The sequence below is a fragment of the Crocodylus siamensis genome, chromosome 3 (genome assembly GCF_052110815.1).
Source record: "Crocodylus siamensis isolate JL-2025a chromosome 3, ASM5211081v1, whole genome shotgun sequence".
Classification (NCBI taxonomy): Eukaryota; Metazoa; Chordata; order Crocodylia; family Crocodylidae; genus Crocodylus; species Crocodylus siamensis.
In genome coordinates, this window is record NC_143397.1 from 43,218,935 (window position 1) to 43,231,733 (window position 12,799).

The following is a 12,799-nucleotide window of genomic DNA, read 5'->3' on the forward strand; positions in this document are numbered from 1 at the left end:
GGTGTGTGCTCAAAATTTTTTTACTGATGGGGTGCTCAATCAAAGAAGTTTGGTGACCACTGCCTTAGGCCATGCTGGTGCGACGAGGACGGAGCCGGGCCGGACACAAAGGGGCTGAGCTCGGATCCAGCCGCGCCTGGCGCGGGAGGGGACGGGGCTCGCGGCTCAGCTGTGCCGGCCCCACGCCGGGGGACTTCCCTGGAGCGCTGCCCCTCTGCGGATGGGTGGAGCAGAGAGGCTCCAGGCAGAGCTGCCCCCACCCCCGGCGCTGCGGGCGGGGCCGCCTCTGCCCCTCGGCGAGGGCGGCGGCGACAGGAGCCCAGGACAGCGGCGAGCGCTCAGCCTCGCCTCACGAGCCGCGGCGCACGCGCAGTCCGCCGGGGCCACCGCCCCCTCCTCTCCCCTCCCCTGCTGCGGTCCCGGAGCTGCGCCCGCTGCGGGCGGGGCGGGGCCGGGCCAGGTCGCGCCGCTCCCTCCCGGCCGCGGGGGAGGAGGCAGAGGCGCAGGCGGAGGCAGCCGCGCCGGGGCCCTGTGGAGCGGCGCTACGCCTAGCCGGCCCGGGAAGCTGCCCCCGCCGGTCCCGGCTGCAGCTCGGCTCGGCGCGGGGCGGGGCGGGGGTCGGCCCCTTTGTCGCCTCCTCCCCGCGCGGCCGAGGGGGAGGGGGCGAGGCTCACCATGATGGCGCCCGAGGCTGGGGGTGAGGAGGGCGGCTCGGCTCCCGCCGCCGGGACACCCGCCGCTGCCGAACCGGGCCACTGCGCCGCCTCGTGCCGGGCTCGGCCGCCGGGCCCGCCCGCCTCCCTCCCTGCGCCCCCGGGGCCTGCCCCGCTGCTGGCCGTCGGCCACGAGATGCCCAGGGCGGCGCCCCCCGCCCCGGAGACGGCCGCCGCCGGGCCGGGCTCCGGCTTCCCGCCGCTGCCGCCACCGCCGCCGCTGGGCGCCGCGGACGAGGGCGACTCGCTGGACGGGCCCGAGTACGAGGAGGAGGAGGTGGCCATCCCGCTCACCGCGCCCCCCACCAACCAGTGAGTGCCGCCCGCCCGGGGGATGTGCGTGGCAGCGCCCGCGCCCGGCTGCAAGTTTTGCCCTCCCACCGCACGCGGATCCCGGGGAAGTCCGCGGTGCCGGCGCCAACAATGGCCCGCGGGGTGCGGGAGTGGGCCGCGCCCGGCCACGAGGGACGCCCGTCCCAGCCGCGGGCGGGATGAGCTCTCGGGAAGTTCCTCCTCTTCCTAGGGTTTTTGGGCCGAGCGGCTCCCTGCCTCCATGCGCTTCGACAGAGCTGGGTGCTCTCGGGAGAAAGCTCTGATGTGGCCGAATGGCTCTTTCGTGACACCCTCCCCCCCCCCTTTTTTTTTTCCTTAAACTAAAACGAAAATCTGCAAGTGACTTCAATTATCTTGAAGCAGGCGGGAGGCCTGCTGTCCTGCTTGGGGTTGCTCATATACTCCCCCTCCCCTCCCCCCTCAGCAGCCAGTCTTCCTGGGGGTTTTAAAGGCAAGTAAGAATGTGTAGGTTTTCAGGGCAACTGGAGGCAAATTTTTGTAAATGAAGTCTTCTGTAGCCTGGCTAATTTGGAAGAAGTTCATATGCAGTTAGGTCATATTTGAAAAGAACTGGGCTTCAATAAAAAACAAAAAAACCCCAACCGCCTCCCTGCCCTCTAAACTCCTCCGCCCCCAAAACCAACCCCAAACAAGTGGTGGTTTGTAGTAGGATTTCACTATGTTTGCCTTTTCATTAGCTTACCATGGATTCCTTCACTGCTGATGACATAAAGGACATCCCGGACAGTTGTTACAGGTGTCACTAATGTTCGATTTCCCACTGCCTGTGCGCTTACACTTAGACATACAGTCAGAACTCTGAACAGGCACACAGGCAAAAAGCTGGGTGTACTAATAACCTGTCCGTAGGGCAGCAGCTACCTTGGGGCACACAATGCCCTACAGAAAGACAAGTCTTTCAGGGACTGAAATAATAAAGTTGGTATTTGGGTATAAACAAATGCCTAAGAGTGAAGCCTCATATATTAGATGCATTAGAGGGGCAAGATGTAAAATGGGAATGCAGATTTGCAATGGCGAGTATTATTTAGATGGGTTCTGGCTGGATTTCTTATCCTGTGTGTTAATGGGATCTGGGAAGTGGTCTGGTTTCAGTGTTGTGTGTTATGTTCTCACAATAGTTCAGTGTAAAATTCTTCTTGCATGTTTATGGGCTTTCATATTTTTAAAAGCTTCTTCCCATCCCTATTACTTCCCACTTCCCTGTCAAATGAATGCAAAAAGGCACCCCTTACTGGTGTTGTTTTGTCTAGAAATAACATAATGTTTTCATAGCCTTAAAAAAAAGTACTTATTCATAGTCTTTTGTGTTTTTCTTGCTAGCTTTGCAAGACTGTGTGTACTTTTGTGAGGGTTCTTGTCTAATGTTAATACAAAGTGGGAAAGATGCTCCATCTTTTCAGAGACAGCTTAAACTTTCCATGTTACTAGTCTCTTCTTCCAGAGTTCAGGATAATAGACAGCAGAGCTGTTGTACAAAAAGGGAGGGCAGAGATATGTTTTCACACACAGCTCTTTAACCTTTCCAGTTGTCCTTGATTGTGTTTTCCATTTTCTATGACTTGATTCCTAAGAATAATGTTCTTAATGAAATCAAAACTGTTCAAATGCATATGAAAAGCCACCCTATTCCTTAGAGAGATCAAAATGTGAAGGAACAGGAGGGACAAAAAATGAAGGGAAATAGAGGCACAGGCAGGTGAGGTGACTTGTGTAAGAGGACATGGCAAGTTAGTGACAGAGGTCTTGATTTCCTTTCCACAAAACCAAACTTCCTCTCTTCTGCTGCAAGAACTAAATATTGCATACTTTTCACATGGATGTCCAACAGATTTGTAACAATGGTTGATTGGGTGGTTGTTTAAGTCAGTGACTACTCATGTTTCTAAATACATTTTATTGTGACCTATAAACATGAATACTTTTTAAAAGTTTGATTGGAACACCAAATGTATATGCTAGCAGCGTAATTTCTTGTGCTAAGCCTTACATGCTTTTAAACTACTTCAAAATAGTGAAGTGTCTGGTTTTTTATAAATGGATCTTATTAGAGGACTACAAAAGCCACAATCTTGCCGTCTTTAAGCACATACTTACTTCAGTTGCATTCTTTTGTTAGATTACTCACATGATTAAAGCAAAGCATGTGGCCCTGATCTTTGGAGGATCAGGGCCAACATGTTGGGGTAGAAATGTTTAATCTAATTTCAAACATTTCTTTAAAGTGTAAAAAAAAAGGGATGGCTATTGAAAATGGGATAAATTTCCAGAGAGGTATTTCAGGAGTGATACCTTCCTCTGAATCTAACTTCATAATCATATCACGTTGTTTTTATTTTTTCTTGCTGCTGTGAATGACCCACAAGCTTGATTGTACAGGGGAAACCAGTGACACTGACATTTCACTAAAGAAATGGGCCAGACAAAAACTTCTCTGATTTTGTTTCTGATCTTTTTTTCAGTGTTTAGCTGCTTAAGTTTAACAGTAACTTTTATCCTTTCCATTTTGTTCTTTTTTTTTTGTTTTGCAAGTGTTCTTCCCTGCAGTTTAATCACTTGTTTTTTTGAGCATGCGTCTTTGTTCTGACTCATGTATGTCAGACTATACGACTAGCCCTTACAAGACTGGTGTTTAGCACGCTCCTGAAGACATTTTAAATCATAAGGTTATAAGTAAACAGTGTCTTGCATAGTGGTTACTTTCTTAAACTGTGACATTTAAGGGAGAAGACAATCTATATTCTTTTACAGCACTAATAATAAAGCAGGACCAATATGAGGTCTAAATTACCGTTCTTTTACACCTTGCCTTTTAAATTATGACTTTACCAATTTAATGTTCCTCTAGTTTAAAGATGACTGCAGGGTCTTCCCTTTTCCACTTTCCTTCAAATTAATTTAGATGCTTTTGCAGTGGGGTGTACTTTCTATATAATTCAGTTATGTGGTCATGCCAACAAAATGTAATTTTTTCATTCCTAAACTACAGATATTCTTTATACATATGAGAGGTTGGAGGTATTTTCATGCTGTTTTTGACAATATTTTTCCCCTGACTCTGAAGGGAGAAATGAAGAGGAAAAGGCAGTAGTATCTTTCATATCCCAAAGGCCTCTAAGTACTTTCTTTCCACTCCCTTTTATAAGCATCTTAGTCGACCTTTGAATTAGGTGGAGCTGGAAGCCCACTTATTCAGGGACTACCACAAGGGGCACTTCAGCCCATGGTTGGAGCTTCTGGTTATTGAACCTTGCAATGAGTCTACTTTGAAAATTAATGTGTGTGTTAGCATTCCTGGACTTAATATTAACTTAGAGTTGTTTTTTTCCTCATTTTGTATACGAAAGATGACTGTCTTAACTCCTAGTCTGGAGTAGAAAACTGTGCCTGAAATCTAAAAGCCAGATATGTTCTTCCTAGATTGTACGTGGTTACTAGTAAATACTGTCTAAGGTACATTTTTAGTTTTCAGATCAACCAGTCACTATGAAGCTAGGTGTTAGAGTGGGAGGGAAGCACAAGCTGTACACTTCCTATCAGGCTGCAAATGTACTCTGCTAGGAATCAGGCTGTGTTGGAAACTGCAAGTATTCCTCCTACTTGGAGAAATGAGGAATATGGTTTTTTCAGTCTTCTTGGCTATTAGAGACAGGAAAGTCTCTCGTATCTCAGTTTTCTTGCTGTTTGAGATGGTGAAAGATTGGGTTAATGTCGCAGCTTCCTATGCTTTCTTAGCATAACCAGAGTGGGCGCGTCCAGATGAGCCCACATGTACATCTTGCCACTTCTCAAAGCCATTTGAGATGTGTCAGAATAGCCAGGAACAAAAAAATGTTCTCCACACTGCATATTTACAGCGTGGACTCAAAATTTGATACCTGGATATCCAGATATCAAAAAAATACTAAACAAAACCTGCAGACAACATGGGGCAGGGCATAGTCCAGAACCATGGCCTGAGGGAACCGGGGGCCGGGGTGCTCAAAAGAGATGCTTTGGTAACTGGCCAGAGCATCTCTATGGCTGCCTGTTGACCCAGTACTGCAGCATGGAGTGGTACAGGGTGCAGTGACCTGGACCCAGGCCCGTCCAGGTAAGTAGGGACTGGAGCCAGGGCTGTGTGGGTGCAGGGGACTGGGGGAGGGGACCTGCTTGGGAGGGTGGGTCCCTCACCTGCCCCCGCCCATAGGGCTCAGCCGCCGTTGTTGTGGCTACAGCTCTCCTGCAGGGCCCACAGCTCACTCCCGCAGTAGCTATCGAGGTGCTCGGTCCTCCTAGCACCCCCTACTCCCCAGCACAGGGCTGTATGCTGCATCATGTGGGCCCAGCACGGCTTCAGGCGGTTCTGCACCACTTGAGCTGTCACTCGGGGCCCTGTGTTGCTCATGTGGACCATATGTTGCACCGAACCAGGTCCTGCCTGCATTGAGAACATCTGGGTGATAGCCAGGTGGTGGTGCACATGGCAGTAGTGCTGCACAAACACCAGCTGTGCAGCAACAGCCTGCTGGCAGCTGGCCCAGAGGTGCAGATGGCTCTGCTACAGCCGTGCAGTCTCTGTCTGGGTCTGGCAGGTGTGCAGCCTTGGGACCACATTGCTGTCCCAGGTGGCGGCAGGTCGTAGCCAGGCAGCAGCCCCCACTGCCAGACCACTGCAGTGGATAGAAGGTGCAGGGAACTCTGTTAGGGCTGCTTCAGCAGTCCAGCTGGCACAAGGGGTAGGGTCCCCAGATACTTATTGGCCGGGAAGCTCCTGAGAGCAAGTAGCTCTGAGCTGCTTGCCAGGGTAGCTTTTTATACCGCTGGAGCCAGCACAGGTGCTTCCCATGGTTGTAGATCCGGGAGGAATTGGGTAGGGTTATTTTGCCCCATGTGGCACAACTTGCCACACACCAAAATGAGGCAAAAACCACATGCAATGAGGCAAAAATCCCCAGCTCAAATTTGTGCCATTCCTATTTGAGCTGCTGCAAGCACATGTGCCTGCAGGTGCGGATGCGCCAAGCGAGACTAACTTTAGCCTTGTAGGTTTCAGTATTTTTTGCTCCAGAATTTTTAATAGAAAATATGTATCATCCTTTATTACTGGATGGTGGAAACAGGATGTTTGGAAAAGAAAACTGCCTTTCCTCTTTTCCTTCCTCACAATGTCTTGCCACTGCATTCTAGTCCCTGGCCCTGAATTTTTTTTCTTTAAATTTATGAAGGACTGATCTCTAGTCTAATACTGAGACTTGTGAAAATCGCAAGAACTGTTTCATATGGTCAGTTCCTTACTAAAATCAAAAACAAATCTAAAATAAACTAAATCTAAAACAATCTTGTTAGGTTTATGGTGTTTCTTTTAACTGTGTCAGTGGCATTAGCAGTAGAAATTGCAGTATTTTCCACGAAATTTTAATTTTCATATGGTGCATTTTGTAAGCAGTGACCATCAAAAGATGCTTATATCAAACTGAATTGGGGAGACAAAAGTTTTGGAATTAAATTGCTTGTCATAATACTGGATTAAAATAATTCTCCGAATTGAGGAGCTATGGTAATTTTTAGTATTTAATTTATGTTTAATATTAGACAAGAAAGATAAAACATTAGAATGCACAGCGTCGGAGAACGTTATGGAATCAGAAGGCATTGGCTATATTAATTGGCATAGCATGAACATTTTGGACAGATCTCATGATTTATATGCATGTGTACAGAACAGTATCTTGAAACTATTTATCACTTGATTCACTGCAACAGAAATGAGATGTTAACTACTTAGTGTTTAACACGGCTGTTCTGCTATTTAAAACAGTGTCAGCAAAAGAACGTGATGCCAGTTACATTTTCTAAGGTGCTAGTTACATTTGCACTTCACCCTTGAAAAATGTAAGAATGGTAAGTCTAAAAATAAAAAGAATTCAGCATTTGATTTTATGAAAATCTGCAGGTTTTTGGTTAAAGAATACATATTTAAAATCAGTGGAGTGGCATTTGATCTTAACTATGAATGGAGACTCTTATTTAAAAAACTCCCAAATTCCTGTTTTGTATTTTAAAGCATTCTTACATAATATATACACCAGAATTTAACAGTTTAATCTGTTAGCTATATCTTTTTGAGCAGCCCAGTGTGTCATGTCTTCGCCTCCCTTTGTTTCAGCCTCCCTCTCTTTCTTTCTCTGTAAACCAGGTGCATTCTCCTCAGTTGCCTGTGGAAGCCCTGCTCATACATACATCTGTTCCTACTTCCTTCTTGCCTTGGGAAGGTTTTCAAAATTCTTTCATTCCATCTGTATAGATTTCCTTTTATCTCCTCCTTGCTGTTTATCTCACTGGTATAGTGAGGTTTGGGGGAAAATTTCTTGACTTAACGATATTTCCATCCCAGATTAGGGACATGAAACCAAATCCCATCATTTTCCTTGTTGTTCAACTATATGAGCAAGAACTGTGAAACTTGATTGCATGCTTGCCTACTCTTATTTTCCACGTGCTTGAAATTGCTCTTTGTAGATATTGGATACTTTTTGTGCAAAACATCTGCTCTGCAAATTCTAAACTAAAAGAGGGTTCATTGTTCTTTCAGAGTTCTGTTTTTAAAATGAGTTGTACAGTTTGCAGTTGAGGATTGTTATTGGAAGCATGTCATACTTAGACTTGTCAGGTTAGTTCTCACTGGTCAGTCTGTTACCAGAGACTTCCGAAGAAGGTGGCAGTTTCCATGAAGTGGGTGGTTATGGAATAATTTATTGGGGAAATATTTTTTTTTTAATCCCGGTTAGTTACTGTTTTTCTTTATGTACCAAGGACTAAACATGTCTCTTTTGATCTGATATTAGTATTCCTTATTATATATTTGTATTAATATGTTTAAGGAGCTTCCTGTAGAGATTTTTGAAGTTCGCATAAATTTCTCCTTCCAGTTTAGGTAGCCTTTTCTGAACTTTTGCAGCTGAATTCAACAGGGTTTGATTTCTACTATAGAAGAGATAGTTAGATGCATTCGAACTGTTCCTGCAACAGATGCATTAATGGCAAATAAGTTGTAAAGTTCTGTTACTCCATGGTTCAGTAACATGGTTCAGTAATGATTTCTGTAGCGTACAAAGCCTAGTCTACATTGCTTTTTGTACCAGTATCTCTCTGGTTTTTACTCAGGAAAAAGCTGGTAGTGAGATGACACCTTTATACTGATATCAGATTATTCCCTTTTCCCTTAGACTAGGTTGGCTAGAGTGTATAAAACATCTCTGACTAAATCCACACTGTTTTAGTTGCATTAATATATTGTGGAACAGTTTTGCTGGAGAACGTAACATCTTCAGGCCTGCTGATGATTAGGACTCTCATGGTTATCTGACTAGATTTTCTTTTCCCTGACAATAGCTAGTTACTTTTGTATTTTGTTTTCTGTGTCCACTTTCCTTGAAGGTTAACTGCTTTCTTTGTGAAGCATTTTACAAAAAAAACATAAGTTGGCAACGGTTCTTCATGTGGATTTCAAATTAGCTAGCCCTGTCTCCCAAACTGTTTTCCATATACTTTGGCAAAGCAGTTTTTTCTTCAAAAGTTCAGTCAGCAGGTTTGTCTTTTAGGTGTTCCTCTCCTGGTCATTTTTTATTTTATTACTATTTTGTGTTAATAAGGAAAGCTGTTTAAGGTAACTGTGGGTAAGGTCGGCCAGGGCTTAAGCCTCATGCTTACTTTGTAGGGAGACGGCCTCCTCTCTCCTTTTCATACTGTACCTCCTTAATAGTCGTTACATTATCACTTGTATGCTCAGCCACTGCTTGGCTCTCACATCTTATTAAAGGTGCCTAGTAAGCCTTATTGCTGGTAGCACTTTTAGTCTTTTTCTGGGCTGCAAATAACAAAGCACTAACAGCAATTAAGATGGACTAGAAAGATAAAACTGCCCATCCCACAGACCAGTAAGTCTTCTTGCTAAACAAGTCTAGAGTATGCATCTTAAAATGTGTGCCCAAGCACAGATAATTAAGTGCTAACAGGTTCAGTGGTTTACACCCTAGATTTATCTTATGAGTAGCATTCCATATACCTATGAAGTAAGAATTCGTTGCTATTTAAGGACCTGAAAACCAATTAGTTCTCTTCCTCTGTCCTTATCTGTTAAGGAATAAATCATGCTTAAACTTGACTCTTCAAAATTCTTCACCATCCATTTAATCTTACAGATTATGGAAAAGGGATGTGTGGTCTAATGGAAACCATTGCCAAATTGTTACTTCCCCTCCCCAGTTCTCTATCAGAGATTGCTTCCAGGTAACTGCCAAGACAAGATTGCTGTGCCCTCCTAATCGTGGTTGCAATCAAATGAACACAGTGATTTTTTTTTTTTTCTGTGAACAGTGGATGTGTCTGCCTTTGCATCCCAAAAGAGGGAATTAGCTTTCTTTTACTTTCTACTCAGAAAACATATTACTGAAATAAAAAGTAACTTTTGGCCAGCATCTGTAAGATATATATAATCACTTATCTACATTCCAGAACTTGTTTGAATTTTTTTATTTGACTTCTTTAGCTGTCTCTCCATGCTGAGAGATTAGTTACTCAGTTGCAAGCAGCTCTTACCAGTTCACAGATGCTGTCTTTTAGACTTTCTGAAACTTTAAATATGGTCAAGTGGTGAGTAATATTTTTTCTTACCGTGTATAAATGAATTATTTTGTTAGCTAGAAACTTGTACATTATTTGGACTCTCTGTTGAAAACACAGTTATTAACTTCTTAAAAGCTTTCTTATGTAGTGTGTCATAATATGTCCAAGCTTCACAAATATTCATGAATGTTATATTTATACCTTGCAGTGGTCTTTTTCCTTCTTTCACTTCCCTCAGCTCCCAAGTATATTTTTCTTTTTACTTCTTTCTTGAGCTAAAACTGTTTCCTCTGTGATTTTAGGGCACAAAGGGAACATGTCACTCTTGTGTCTTCTTTCTCCTCACTTTATAGCTCATACTTTCAGCCAATATTAGCTGCAGGAAAAGAAAGTGTGGAAAATTACGTGCAGCTCCATATCCCTGAGAGAGAGTGCTCCATATCCCTGAGAGAGAGTGCTCCAAGCAGAGTACTTTCTAATGACCATAAGCAAAGCCACATCTTTTTCAGAAGCTCATAATTTGACCAGATGTGTTTGGTTTTCTCCATGGAACAGCAAAAGGTTATGGAGATTTAAAAAAAAAAAAAAAGAGAAAAGACCCCTCCCATCACATTTCAAGTCCTGTTCTAAAGCATAGGTGCTGTAACTTCTTCAAACATGCAACAAGTTATCAGGGAGCAGGGATTTCTTGAATATCAGTTGCTCTGTGCAACTGTCGTCTTTTGTCTTACGGCTGGTGATAGCTAAACTGAAGTAGCTTAGGCCTTAATGCATGAATAGTGTTCTGCATTCTCGATTTTTATTTAAAAAAAAAAAATTCAGGAATTTTTTGGGGTTTATATTGGAAACATAAAAAATGGGATAAAATCGGGATTAAACGAAGAAGGGGGGGAAAATTGGCGGTGAGGAAGGCTGGGATGAGGGAAGGGGCAGGGGGAGGGATGCGGCGCAGCCTGCTGCTCCCAGGCCTGCAGCAGGTAGCAAAGAGGGAGCTGTCGGTGGGAAGGGGAGGCATGGGTCTTGCCCCCCCGTGAGGTCTGTGGGCTGGGGGACTGTGCTGGCATTGGCACCAGGCTCTTCGTGGTGCTCTGCGCGGGCAGCAGCCTGCTTTTGTCCTGCACGCAGATCGGGGGGCCCGCACCCCTTGGGGAGAGCCCAGCACAGCTCCATAACCCTGCTAGGGGGCGCAGACCCCCGGATCTGTCCACGGGACAAAAGCAGGCTGCCGCCCACCCAGAGTTCTGGGAAGATCCTGGTGCTACCACCAGCCCCAGCCTGCAGGGGCGGCCGGCCCTTATCGTGCGCACAGATCTGGGAGCATGTGCCCCCCAGGAAGAGCCCAGCACAGTCCCCCAGACTGTAGCCCTCTTGGGACGTGCATAGCAGGAAGAGCCTCACCCTGCACCCACTGACAGGTCCACCCGGTGGCTCCGACTGCAGCCCTGCCCGGGCGCTGGGAGCTATGTGCCCCAGGGTGGGGCAGGGGGTGCAGGCAGGACGGCTTAGCTTTGTTCCCTGTGGTGGGCATTGCATCCGGCTGCTCCTCAGGGCTGGAGCTGCTGCCTGGGGGTGTTGGGCTCATCACCCTGGGCGGGGCAGTTGGTGCTGGGGTTGGGTCATTCCCATCCCCACCCCTGCATCCAGCCATGTGCCACTCCCTCCTCTGCCCAAACCCCAGGGCAGCCAGGCTGCTCCAGCAGGGGGAAGGGGCAAAAGTGCAGCCAGGAGAGAAAGGCGGGACAAGGTGCCATGTGCTCCCTTCTGCTGAAATTCCGGTTAACAGTTTTCCAGTTAATAAAATCCTGGATAACAGGGATTAATCCTCGATAACAGGTGTTAATGAATTTGTGTGTGCTGCTTGTTTTGCTGGGCAACCAGTATTTCTAATGAAGGGACCAATTGGTGACTTTGTGTAGGAGTACTGTCCAGAAGCAAAAACTCTTTCTAATGCAGGCAACCTCACTCTTAAGTACCTCAAATAAAATAATGAAGCTCCAGTATCTAAAGTGATTGAAAGAGTTAATGGAAATGTGGTGTCTAGTTTGATTTTTAATGAATCCCCTGACGCTTTGAACTGCCTGATTCTCGGGTTTTTGTTTTCATTTTTTTATTTCAAAGCCAAAAATCCAGAATATTTTTGTGCTGATGTGACGTTCATTCCATTTACTGACAGCCCAAGCATCCATGCAGCAATTAAATGCAACATTAGAGATGTACCAACTGATTTGGGGAAAGTGTGGCCACCACTAACACGGATTCTGCCTTCTATATGGCTAAGTTTTCACAGGAGATAAAACTCAGTCACAGACCAGACCTATTACGAATTACTTGTCCTGCTCATTTAATTCATGTTGCACTATCATCAACCACAACTTTTGAAGAAATGAGAGAAGTGAAATTTTTCATTGTTGGATTTGGGGCTCTTTTCAAGCATGCAAACAAACTGAAGGCTTTGTTTTATAAAATGTGAGACAGTTGCAAACTTGACTGCCGATTACCAACTCCTGTTGTGCCACATCAGTGGATGAGTTTCTACCTGGTGGCATGGCATATAAATAAGGCATAGACTATGCTAATTCATCTTTTAGATCACCCTGAGTTTGCCGGTGCTAAAGCAGAAACTCGAAAGAAACAGGCAAATAATCTCAGTGACCACCAGATTCTGTGCACCAAGGTTGTGTTTATTGTTGAGAACTTGGATTCACTGTCTTTTTCAATGCAAAAAGCACTGGAGTTCTCCCCTTCTGCTGCTAACACAACATTTTCTAATACAAATGTTCACCGCATACTGACAATGAAAATATCATCTGAACTGAAGACAAAAGCTGCAACAGAAACATATGGCGAGAAAACACAACTGTTTATTGAAGTCCCTCTGACCTTGGAATATGAAAGAACCAAAAAAGCTTTCAAAGACTTAAAACAGTATTCTCTGCAGAAAATGGCAGGCAACTGTAATACATAATTTCAACCCAGAAGCGTTTGGCACCAAAGATTCTTTACGGAATGTTATCCAGGTGTTGAACCCCTTCCTCAAGGTGAATTTTGCAGCAGACTACAACCGCAGTGCCAGAGTGTTTCAACCACTTGCCACCAAAGATGACATTTCTCATCTTAAAAGTGGA

The 12,799-nt window shown here is 45.4% G+C and overlaps 1 protein-coding gene across 4 annotated transcripts in view; it reads left to right on the forward strand.

Annotated features, from left to right (window-relative positions):
- Positions 1-416: 416 nt before the first annotated feature.
- The window catches only part of RASA1 (RAS p21 protein activator 1), an 89,989-nt gene continuing 77,606 nt past the window's right edge, over positions 417-12,799 (forward strand). For 2 of the 4 annotated variants that reach the window (XR_016441202.1, XM_090038223.1), the window contains exon 1: positions 417-1,025. Coding sequence is in view for 3 of the 4 variants with exons in the window: in XM_090038223.1 (XP_089894349.1) it covers positions 676-1,025 (350 nt within the window). In the remaining variant the exon portion in view is untranslated. The remainder of the gene's footprint in view (positions 1,026-12,799) is intronic. The other 2 variants (XM_090038222.1, XM_090038221.1) reach the window with 2 other exon arrangements.